Source organism: Rhinatrema bivittatum, chromosome 2 (assembly GCF_901001135.1).
Source record: "Rhinatrema bivittatum chromosome 2, aRhiBiv1.1, whole genome shotgun sequence".
Classification (NCBI taxonomy): domain Eukaryota; kingdom Metazoa; phylum Chordata; class Amphibia; order Gymnophiona; family Rhinatrematidae; genus Rhinatrema; species Rhinatrema bivittatum.
In genome coordinates this window covers 506030616-506043162 of record NC_042616.1, presented here as the reverse complement: position 1 = coordinate 506043162, position 12547 = coordinate 506030616, and the positions used below count along the sequence as shown (strand labels likewise).

The window sequence follows — 12547 nt, the reverse complement described above, 5'->3', positions numbered from 1 at the left end:
CTTAAGACACCAATACATCTCCTATTAGGAAAACGGACCAAGCCAGGCTGCTATAGAGCCCTACACAGAAACTACATGCCAGCAGAAAACCTCACCTGAATCACATGTGCTGAGTCTCACCTAACAAAGAATAAAGAGACCAAAATGCACAACTAGAAACATGCAGAAAAAACTGAATTGGAAACTGCAATAAGCCAGAATCTCCGTATGCAGTATAATAAAGGAAAAAAGAAACATCACCCATTCTTATAAAACAAATCAAGAAATATAGAATCAGTAGCAGTAAAACCATACTAACAAAAAAGAACAGATTATTTCGAAACACTGATGAGTGGAATATCCAATAATTAAAAACTCATAAAAAATTCTAGATACCAATAAAATATTTCAAAATAGCAGACACAAAGACCCAGTAATGAAAAATAAGGATACAAAAATGTTTTTGCTCTGCATACCTGGGAACGTTTGATATCCAGGTCTCCTGAGGTTGTTTTGAATTAGCAGGAGGAGGGGTGGTTTGCTTGGAACTTTCTCCTCTCTCTGTCACATACCAGCGCTCTCTCACACTGGTTCTCAATTACACACCTATACACACATGCTCTCAGTCATTCACATATACACATGCTTTTTCTCTCACTTATATAGGCGCTTAATTACACATTTACACACATGCTGTCTATCTTTTCACGCTTACACACACAGGCTTTCAATCACACACACATACATGCTGTCTTTTTCTCTCACACACAGACTCTCATTCACATGCTTACAAACATGCTATCTCTCTTTCTCTCATTTACACCCAGGCTCTTAATCACAAACTCACATGCTCCCTCACCTAAACCAGCTCTCAATCACACTAGACACACATGGTCTCTCTCTTACTTATACACACAGGCTCTTAATCATACATACACATGATCTCTCTCACACACAAAGGATCTCAATCATACACACACATACTCTTTCACACAAACAGGTTTTCAATCACAAACTTATACAGGTTCCCAATCGTAAACTTACATTCATGCTCTCTCTCTCACAGGCAGGCTCTCAATCACAGACATACTCTCTTTCACATATACAGGCTCTCAATCATTCACATACATGCTATCTCACTCACACACATAAACACACAGGATCTCAAACACACATGCTTGCTTGCTTGCTTGCTCATTCACTCGCTCTTCCTCCCTCCCTCCCCAGAACTAGCGGCAGCAGCAGCCTCCTCCCAACCCTAACCTTCTTCATTGTCTGCTCTCGCATGGAGAAAGGAGTCGCTTCGGCCGTGGGGGTTGACGTGCTTCTTCATTTTTCTGCGTGCCGCACTGCTCATTCCTCCGGCGGCATCTCTCTTCTGTTCTTCGGGCTGACGCTGACCACACTAGCATGGTCTCTTCTTCCCGCACACGCACCTGCTGCTCACCACTTCCTCTTCCGGGCCGGGGGGGGGGGGGGAAGAAGAGACCATGCCGGCGCCACTGACTCCAGCTGTTCTGCTGCGTTCCACCCGGGCTGACAGCATTTTAAGCCCGGGCGGAGGAGGACCAGGGAGCAGCTGGGTCAGTGGGGGACCGGGAAGTGTGGCGACACACCTGTGTGTTCTTGGCGACACACTGGTGTGTCGCGACACACCGGTTGAGAACCGCTGGTTTAGGACATAATGCCAGTCACAGTGAACTGAGATGCTGATATATATACACACACACACACGCAAGGCAGAGAAAAGTGGATAAGGTATTCTTACCTACTTAGCTACCAAGAGGTGTTCCAGAATAGAACCTGAGGTGATGTTACAGATAGGAAGAGACCTACATTTTCAACTGAAAATTCACCTAAATTTAGGATCCTAAACCTTAAGGACCTAAATTTAGTCATACAATTGATTTTCCTAGATTTAGAAGCCTATGCTGAAAATCTGTATTAAGCCCCTAACTTTTCTTTCCTGTTCTAACTCCACCCCAGAAATCACCCACCTTTTAGGCTCCTAAATATAGGCTTCAAGTGAAATTAGGATTCCAAATTTAGGAATATCAACCCTATTACATTTTCCAAAGAGCCAAATTCAGATTCTAACTCCAAAAATTAGGAGCCTAAACCCTCTGATAATCGTCCTCCCTGTATCCAACCTCTCTTGGTGTCACAGAAATCTCTTGAAAATTTGGTATCATATACACAACCCCAAAATGAATAGACAACATATATTCATGGAACATATAGATTTCCTCTAAAAATACCCATCCTGATCATCATAGATCCCATGACATGTCCTGAAAACTTGGTATGGATTAGAAGCAAAACCAAAACATTATTAAGTGACATAATTGCACGCATGTCTTTGTGGAATAAGTGAATCCAAAAACAATTGCCAGAATTCTCATTTACCCCTGATATGTACTAAAACTTTGGTGTGGATCAGGTGGAAAATGAAAAAGTTATTAGGAGATCAATATCCAAAAGGATTTGTCTGGCAAATTTGGACTTAGCTGAACAAATCTGTGGTTTAAATATTTCTCCCTGGGAGAGTTAGAATGTATAGCACTGACTGAAAAGGTAGACATAATTGGCATCTCAAAGATCTGGTGGAAGGAAGATAACCAATGGGACAGTGCTATACCAGTTAGAAAATTATACCACAATGATAGGGTGGATCAACGTCGGGGTGGGGTGGCACTTTATGTTTAGGATGGCATAGAGACTAAAAGCATAGTAGAATCTTTATGGGTAGAAATCCTATATGCGCTGGGGAAGAGTATAGAGATAGGAGTATAATACCACCCACCTGGCCAAACTGAGGCCTGGATTTATCAAAATGCACTAAATATCGCATGTGATAGGAAAAGGGGTGTGTTTTATGGTAATAGGCAGTTTATCACAATTTGCGCTAATACCTATGTGAAGCACTATCTTAGCGCAAATTGCGATAACTTTTATGTATTTCCTACATACAACCACTAGGGGGACCATGCTTAGTAGGTTTAAGCTGAGAGAGAGAGAGAGAGAGAGAGAGAACTGACCTCTGCCTGATTACCAACCACGTCTTCACGCTGCCTGGAACTGACCTCTGCCTGAACTCGACCACGTCTGACTGTTTCCTGCCTGGAACTGCTTTGGCTGACTATTCACGGACTGATAACTGGCTTTGACCCTTGCATTGGCTGACCACGCTTCCTTGTATCTGGCCTTGATCCTTGCCATACATTCAGAGACCCTCTTCTGGCCTTCTCAGGCACCCAGGACTTCTGGCCTGAGTATCGACCACGCACCCTTGATTGTGGTGGGCACACCCCTGAACTTCCTATCAAGGAGATCCTGCGAGGCCCACCTAAGACCAGGCGGCCCAGGTACCCAAGGGCTCAACCCGGGGGTACCTAGGGTTGCTAGTGGCGAAGCTCCAGCTAGCCTATGTCTCCTTTTGTGCTCTGCCTCCTGGTGGCAGGCGCTCTCTGGGTCCAACCAGGGAGCCTACCAATCCTGCACTAGGCCAAGGGTCCACCTCCTGGCGCAATAGGTTGCCAAGGCCATGACTTGGCAGAGTCTCCCACCATACGGACCATTCGGGGTCTGGCCAAAACTGTTCAAGAACAACGAAGAGCCATAGAGACTCTAGCCTCCTCCGTAGAGGAACTCCACTCTCAAATGCAGGATGCAGCAATGGCCAATCCAGTGGGCTAACCTCTACCCTGCTACTGAGAGCATCACTGGTACTGCCAGCAACTCCTCGCTTCAATGGGGAGCCACGCCTCTGCCGAGGCTTCCTCAATCAGTGCATCATGCAATTTGCTCTCCAAGCCTCCTTGTTGCTGAAGGAATCAACAAAGATTACTTTCATTCTCTCTCGCCTTGAGGGGAAGGCCCTGGCATGGGCTTCTCCACTTTGGGAGCATTCTGACCCTATCCTCACGCAACTGTCCCAGTTCATCACCGCCTTCAAGCGGACCTTTGAAGATCCTGGTCGTCAGGCAGTTGCTGGCCATCACCTACTATACCTTCGTCAAGGCTCCAGATCCCTTTTGGAGTTCACGGTGGAGTTCCGGACTTTGGCAACGGAACTGGGATGGCAAGAGGATTGCCTTCGGGCATTCTACCTCAAGGGTCTTTCACCTGCTCTCAAAGACGAACTTGCTGTCTGTGAGATTCCCATATCTCTAGAGGACCTGATTTCCCTCACTGGGAAAATTGACCATCGCCTCAGACAACGGCACCATGAAGTAAAAGAACTCCGGCCTCCTGCTCAATGCCCAGCACATGCCCTTAGCCTTCAGCTGAAGGCTGTACTGGCACCACCTTCCTCCAATGAAGAACTGATACAAGTCAACCATGGGCGGTTGTCCCCCGAGGAACATCTTCAACGTAAGGACCTATGCCTTTACTGCGGTGCTTCAGGACATCTGAGGCAGTCCTGTCCGGTCCGTCCGCAAAACTTCAAGGCCTAAGCTCGGCGGGGATCCCGAGCTTGGGTGCTAATGTCACCGGCCCCCAACTTCTACTACCTGTTACTCTATCCATGGAGTCCCGCTCCTTTTCCACCACGGCTTTCATCGATACAGGAGCCAGTGGCAGCTTCCTAATGGATAATATAGTGAACCTTCTGAAGATTCCAGTACAACTCCTAGAAGTTCCTCTCCACATAGCCTCTATTCAAGGGCAACATCTCCCTGAACGTATCACGCACCGCGCGGCGGCCTTCCGACTCACCGTGGGAACTCTACACGAAAAAGAGATATCCCTATATGTTCTAAAGCATTCAACACACCCAGTTATACTGGGCCTCCCCTGGCTCCAGACTCATGGACCACAATTTGACTGGCAGTCCCTCCAGCTAGTTCAGTGGGATCCACAATGTCAGAAAAACTGCTTGAAGCAAATATCCCCAACAGTGACCGTCCTGAAGACCACCACCCTCGCCAGCCTACAGGCTCAGTATTCAGACTTCAAGGACGTTTTCTCGAAACAGAAAGCAGACACATTACCTCCACTCTGAAAATATTATTGTCCTATCGAACTTCTACCGGTACTACACCTCCCAAGGGTAGGACCTTTCCACTCTCGCTCCCCGAGACTAAGGCGATATCCGAATATATTGTTTGCAAAACCGTCCCTTTCCGACGGCTTCACTCCACCTACCTCTCTGTTTGCTCCTCCTCATGCTGCGGTTGGATGCCTGGCTACCGCGGCGTCTGCCTGCCGTCCTCTCCGGCGTCCCTGGACAAGCTTGGGCGCTGCCTCCCGCCATGCCCCGCTTGTACCATAGGGCACGCGCGCCACGTAGACCTTCTTCTTATTTCCTACTTGGCTCGAACCTCCGGGGCATCCCCCTATGATGACGTCATGCTGGCCAGATATTTAAAGCCTACATTGTTTGCTAGCCTTTGAGTTAGCAAGGGTAATCCTATGGAATCTTATGGATGGGATTCGCTCTCCATACCCAGCTACTCTGCCTCTCCAATCTCTATTGGACTCTCTAACGCTAACGGGGTACCCACTCCTCAGGGGCCTCACTTGCTTATCACCTTTCTCTCCCGTCCATGAGCTCCGGGCTCTCCTCCTCAGCCGCAGTCGGTTCGCGGCTTCTCCGGCTTCCCCACGCTTAGTCCTCCATCCAGGCCTCACGGCAGGGCTCAGCGTCCTCCATGGCGTAGGCCCCGCCCCTAGGCGCGCACGTGCGGACCGCCTGGCCTCTTAAAGGACCAGGGGCGGATCCCAGCTCTGCGGCATGCCCTTCCTTGCCTTGGCAATCGGGTCGTACACTCCGTTGTCTCTAGTTTGGCTGTTCCAGTGTCTCTTATTTCAGTGTCTCCTGTTCCAGTGTCTCCTGTCCCAGTGTCTCCTTTTCCAGTGTCTCCCGTGTCTCCTGTTCCAGCGTCTTCTGTTCCTTCGGCTCTCCATCACTGATAGTATCCTTTGGACTGATCTCACGGTACTGACCTTTGCTTGCTCCTGACTACTCCTGTTTGCTGCCCAGACCTGACTTCTGCCTGTTCACTGACTGCTCCTGATTGCTGCCTGGAACTTGACCTCTGCCTGACCTGACTACTCCCGGATTGACAACCAGTACTGATCACTGCTTCGGCTGACCATGCTGGATTGCTACTCTGGCCTTGATCCTCGCTATCCACTCGGACACTCTCTTCTGGCCTCCTGCGACCTCTGGACATTCCTGCTTTGACATCGACCACGCACCCTTGTTCGTGGTGGGCACTCCCCTGCGCTTCCTCTCTCAGAGACCCTGTGAGGCCCACCTAAGACCAGGCGGCCCGGGTAACCAAGGGCTCAACCTAAGGAAATCCTGGGTTGCTATTGGCGAAGCTCCAGTTAGCCTCTGTCTCCTCCTTTGCTCCGCCTCCTGGTGGCAGGCACCCTCCGGGTCCGACCAGAGGGTCGTACCAATCCTGCACCAGGCCAAGGGTCCACCTCCAGCGCAACAGCAACCTAAACAGGGTCTCCTCTGGAGGAGTTCCTTCAGGAGCTAGTTGGAGTGATGGGGATGAGATTGTAAGCGGCTTTATGGAAGTGGTGTGTGTGAAACTGAGGGGTGTTTCCCAAGCTGGAGGCACAAAGCTACATGAACTCCAGCTTTTCTAATGCAGATAAAACTTTATTCAAGTTATAGCTCTTCAACACAATAGAATGACTGCCTACCTTTGCGGTACACTTCCCACTCCCTGGGCTTTGGGTCAACTTAGATTTACAGGAGCTAATTCTCTTGGAGACGTAAGGGCCTCCTGGACCCAGATGAGCTTAAACTCTTATGCTCCCCAGCTGGTCCTGCCCTCAGTCCTATCCCCTGATCTGCAGGGTCCCGCCCACAGAGTTCTCTCTGTCTGTGGGATTTAAGCTGGACCAGGTTTCTAACCTGATCCTGCATATACAACAAGGGGCAAAATGGGGTCACTCCATTACATCCCCATCTTAGCTTGGCCCCATTGGTCCAAGCATCACTATTCCCCCGTGGATCCTATCCAGGGAAGTACCACACACCTGAGTCCCCTCATTTGGCCTCCTACCAGCTAGGCTTGGGGTCGGGGACCTAGGGTCAGACTCACCTCCGCACCTTAGAGTTTCCCCAGACAATACTGTTAGTACCACCTACTGTGACCCTTGCCCAGTGTACATCCACAGTCCTTCATCTGAGTCCATCTGTAGCTCCAGGTTCCACTTCCACCCTAGTGGGACTCTTTGGACTGGCTGTGAGACTTGTAGTGAATACTTTTCAGTCATCTCTGTGGTGACTTGTGCCTCATCTGCACTGTCACAACCAGCTCCCTCTGGCGACTCCATTGCAGCTCTCACTGACTCCTCATCACTCCCTGACATTGGCTCCCCTGTACTCTCATTAGGGACTCCATGGCCTCTGTGGCCTCTTCAATTCATCCCTTGGCAATGCATCTGTCAGACTCCTCTGTAGCCTTTCTCACTGGGGACTCCATAGCCTCTACGACCTCTTCAGCTGGCCCCTTGGCAGCGCCTCTCTCAGGCTTTTCCATGCTGCCTTCCTCTGGCCACTCAATATGGCCTCCTTTTGGACAGTCAGGGTTGCCCTCTCCCAGGTTTTCTTCAGTGTTTTGGCATCCTACAGCATCTTCCTGTGGCATTTCTGTAGTTCTGACCTCAGGCCTCCTTGTAGCGCCCCACTCAGGCTTTTTATTGCTGCCTCAGGCCTTTTAATACTGCTTCCTTCTGTGACACCTGTCTCAGGGGGCTCCACGTCCCTTTTTCTGGGTTTCCCACGACAGCTTTTCTTGGCTCACAGCAATGTCTTCAACTGTAATAGTGCTCCTCTGTTCCTCAAGGGCACATTACCATATTGCCTGTAGCATTTGGTCCATCTCTGCAGCCAGTGCCTGTATTTCAGCTATTGTCTGTAGCCACTCCTCTCTAGGCATCTACAACATCTGGGAGTGGCTTTGCTGCCCCCACTGATCTGGCTGGCCTTTCCAGTTGCTACACCTGCAGTCTCAGGTTCCCCCTCTCACCCAGCTCTTGGAACTGGGGAACTCCCACTACACTGACTTACATAGCTAGAATGGGTAAATATAAATCAGTTATTTACTCTTTCAGATAATAGAAGGACTAGGGGGCACTCCATGAAGTTAGCATATAGCACATTTAAAAGTAATCGGAGAAAATTATTTTTCACTCAACGTACAATTAAACTCTGGAATTTGTTGCTAGGGGATGTGGTTAGTGCAGTTAATGTAGCTGTGTTTAAAAAAGGTTTGGATAAGTTCTTGGAGGAGAAGTCCATTATCTGCTATTAATCAAGTTGACTTAGAAAATAGCCAGTGCTATTGCTAGCATTAGTAGCGTGGGATATACTTACTTTTGGGTACTTGCCAGGTACTTGTAGCCTGGATTGGCCACTGTTGGAAACAGGATGCTGGGCTTGATGGACCCTTGGTCTGACCCAGTATGGCAATTTCTTATGTTTTTATGTTCTTATGGCAATACACTTCTTTTGAGCTCTCTGGATTCTCTTTCTTCTTTTACCTGTACTGCAGTACACCCACTGGATCCAAACCAGGTTTTTTGGTAGTATTACCCAGGCCTATAAGCTCTCTGGCTTCTGCTCTTGCTAGCAGTTTCATTTTCATTCTGGGCCATGCCTTGCTCCAACCACAGTGCACAAACTGCTTTCTCTCACTTCTATTTTTTTTTCTCTTTAAAGGAAAAACAAAGTAAAAAAAAAACAAAAACCGCCTCACCAGCCCTGACAGTACTGAATATAGCAGTTCTATCTTCAGACGAGGCTTGTCCTATTAGTCTGCAAAGAAAAATCTACCCTGCCTGCAGGTCCCACAGACCACTATTAGTTTAAAGGCAGTTTTCAGGTTTTTTTCCTCTTGTGTGCTCCTTGAGCCACACAAGCCCTCTATCTTCCAGTGCTCTTGTACATAGTTTAAGAACACTGCTTTTCTTCTATCCTAGCCCCCTTCCTTAGGCAAGGCTAGACAAACTTTCTTTATGCAGCCCGCCTCACTTCAGTGTGCTCCCTGAGCCATACCATTTTCCCTGCAGCACTGCTTTGACTCTAAATACTATGGCAGGCCACACAACCAACTTCAAGTCCTCCCTTGGAGACATGGGGTTTTTCTCTGTGCCCAGCAAAGAGAAAAAAATCCCTGACCTGAAACCATATATGGGAAACCAAGCGGTATTTCCCAGGCTGGAGGCACAAAGCCACACGGATTCCAGCTTTTCTAATGCAGATAAAACTTTATTCAAGTTACAGCATTTCAGCACAATAGAATGACTGCCTATCTTTGCAGTACATTTCCCACTCCCTGGGTTTGGGTCAGCATATATTTATAGGAGCTGCCTTTCCTGGACATGTAGGGGCTTCCTGAACCCAACTGGGCTTACATGCTTATGCTCCCCAGCTGCTCCTGCCCTCAGTCCTGCCCCTGTACCTCAGGGTCCCTCCCACAGAGTTCTCTCCCTCTATGGAATTTAAGGTGGACCAGGCCTCTAGCCTGGTCCTGCATATACAACAAAGGAGAAAACGGGATCACTCCATTACAGGGTGGATTATTTTTGTGCTGGAGCTTTGGTTAGTTTACTTGGGAGGGTTTTGGAATGGTTAGTCTGTTTCATTTGATAAATTTGTTAGCTATAAAGGAATAGATTAGAACAGGGATAATTAGTTGGGATTTTAATATGGGTATTGTTTAGGATTCATACTTATATTTATTGTATTATTAATGTGTAGGTTTTGAGATGGAATAATGATGTTGTGTGTGTTTGTTAATGCAATCTGATTCCAGCCTCCTAGTGAGAGTAGAGGTGTCAGAATGTAGTAGGGATTTTTTTACATAGTTGTATTTATGTTTATAATTTGTATTTATATTTTATGATGTATTTATATTGTTATTATGTAGGTTATGCAGCTAGGTCCATTGTAACACATGTGGGGGATGGGTTTTGCTTGCAGAAAAATGAGCAAACTGAAATTACAAATAAGTTGTGTATCTTTATCCAGCTACTTTAAGACCATATTAACATTTGATTCTCCTTTTCCTCTACAGGAGCTCCACATTGGTTTATTTCACATGCTTGCATACAGACAGGATCTCAAGTGGAAGTGGAGAGTAAATGAAGATACTGGACATTTGTAACTTTTTTGGTTTTCAGTCTGCTCCAGGATAAATGATTCAGGAGTGTAACTGAACTAGAAATATTGGAAGACTGATCCTTCAGCACCACAGGATCACAAACTGGTCTACCATCTCTTCAGAAACTGAAAAAAAAAATGACCGGTCAGTTGGCAGATGAAACCACAGAGTCTCCAACTTTTAACTCGGATGAACTTGAGTGCAAGATCTGCTACAACCGCTACAACCTTAGACAAAGAAAACCAAAAGTGCTGGAATGTTGTCACAGAGTATGTGCCAAATGTCTTCACAAAATCATAGATTTTGGAGATTCTCCACAGGGTGTCATAGTGTGTCCTTTTTGTAGATTTGAAACATGCCTGCCTGATGATGAGATTAGCAGCCTTCCAGATGACAACAACATCCTTGGGAACTTGACTTGTGGGGGCCAAGGAAAGAAAGGCACACCAGAAAATCCTTCTGAGCTAGTGCTGACCCCAAAGAGACTGTCAACCCTTGTGAGTCCTTCCCATAGCTCCTCCAACTGCTTGGTTATAACTATTATGGAGGTGCAGAGAGAAAGCCCCCAGTCTCTGAACTCAACACCTGTAGTGGAATTCTATAGACCTTCTAATTTTGACTCTGCTTCTTCAATGCCCTACCACTGGACAGTGTGGAACTGTACTTCGCTGATCTGCCAGACTTCTGTTCGACTGTTTGTTTGGTTGCTAGGCTTACTATACTTCAGCTCTTTGCCTTTGGGGATCTACTTACTGGTATCCAAGAAAGTCACCCTTGGGGTCGTCTTTGTCAGCCTTGTTCCTTCAAGCCTTGTTATTCTCATGGTCTATGGTTTTTGTCAGTGTATATGTCATGAGTTTTTAGATTGCATGTCCTCTTCATAGTGAAAATTTAGCATTTATGCATAGGTTACTGTGTTTGTAGTATTGAAAATGTAGTCAGCCGATAGATGTTATGTTTATATTTTTTTACTGTTATTTATTACAGTTCATTAGATTAAAAGTAAAACATTAACCATTTTTATGGTAATGTTCTCTTAACTCTAGTAGTTTATTTTGCATTAATCATTGGAAATAATTTTACATTTCTAACATATTGTTTGAAAGTTCAGCTTTAGGATAAGCTTTTAGCTCTCTAAATGCAAATGTAAAAAAACAAGAGTGCCTTATTAAAACCTTTGTAGAGAATGCTATAAGGCTTACGGGGGGGGGGGGCATTTTCAAATAACCTACATAGTTGCAAAGTATATGGGTGCCTTTAGTTTCTCTTTGGGTCTAATTTACTAGGGGGGAATTTTCAAAGAGTTACATACATAAAAATTAGTATATATGGGTGTAAGTAGCATCTACTCTTGTACATGCTCTTTATAAACATCATACATATGCACGTATTTTTGCTTTCATGTGCACATATACGTGTTTAAAAAGGGGTGATCTAGAGGTGTTCCGGGGTGGGGCCAGCATTTACATGTAGAAGTTACTATTTCAAAAGGCACTTATGTGCATAAAGTTGCCAACTTACATATTTTTAGACCTGCTAATTATCTTGCACAGTGATATTAAACATGTTTATTGTGTACTATGATTGGTCAAGTGAGAGGTCTGGGTGAACTGTGAGGTGTTTAGGCTGAAGAACAAGGAGGGTCTCAATGACCTGGAGATGGACTGGACAAATTGGTGGAGTAATTGGTAAAAGTGGTCATTATAATTACGTGCACATGTTTTAAAATATACCAACTGGCACATATAAATCCCAATTTATGCGAGTAAGTCCTTCTTTATTTTTGATTGTAAAATATACACGTGAACCTCATTGAAATACTTTCAGTGCATTGAATGTATTTGTGTGTAAGCATCCACGTTGTGGGATAAAGATACACATATTTTACAACATGTGCATATCTGATACACACAGGTTATAAAATACTATCCTAAATCTGGACGTGGCCATAAATGCACATATATGCTTCTGCATGCAGTTGTTTGAAAGTTATTCTCTATGGGGTTTTTTCTATGTGTAAATCAGGTCTCAAAATGATTGACATAAAGTACATGTGGTAAAAGCACTGCATGTACTTCACAGCTGCTAGTCTGTACAGGCGGTCAAGGAGGGTAAAATAGTATGCATACTTATGAAACTGTCGTGTACATGCACTATTTTCCTTTCCCAATCTGTACAGGTCCCCTGGAATGCCTCCTTACAGTCTGACTAAAAGAATGTGCAGGCTCCCATAGTACATGTACATGTACCTGGGCTGAGGAGGGCATTTTCAGACAGGACAATCTAGGCATATTAATCCTTTTTTAATACAACTAGATTGTTTTAAAATATTTGTCCTCTCCAAGCTTGACTACTTCTCCCCACCATCATAGAAAATATTGGTCTTTTGGTCTACAACTTCTGCTCTCTGTGTGTCCCTAACAGAAGCTTTCCAG

General features: G+C 45.9%; 1 protein-coding gene across 1 annotated transcript in view; it reads left to right on the top strand.

Annotated features, from left to right (window-relative positions):
* The window catches only part of LOC115085092 (E3 ubiquitin-protein ligase RNF182-like), a 95532-nt gene extending 84211 nt beyond the window's left edge, over nt 1-11321 (top strand). The window contains exon 3 of the mRNA XM_029590687.1: nt 10026-11321. Within this exon, the coding sequence (XP_029446547.1) occupies nt 10250-10996 (747 nt within the window). The 5' untranslated portion in view covers nt 10026-10249 and the 3' untranslated portion in view covers nt 10997-11321. The remainder of the gene's footprint in view (nt 1-10025) is intronic.
* Nucleotides 11322-12547: the final 1226 nt, after the last annotated feature.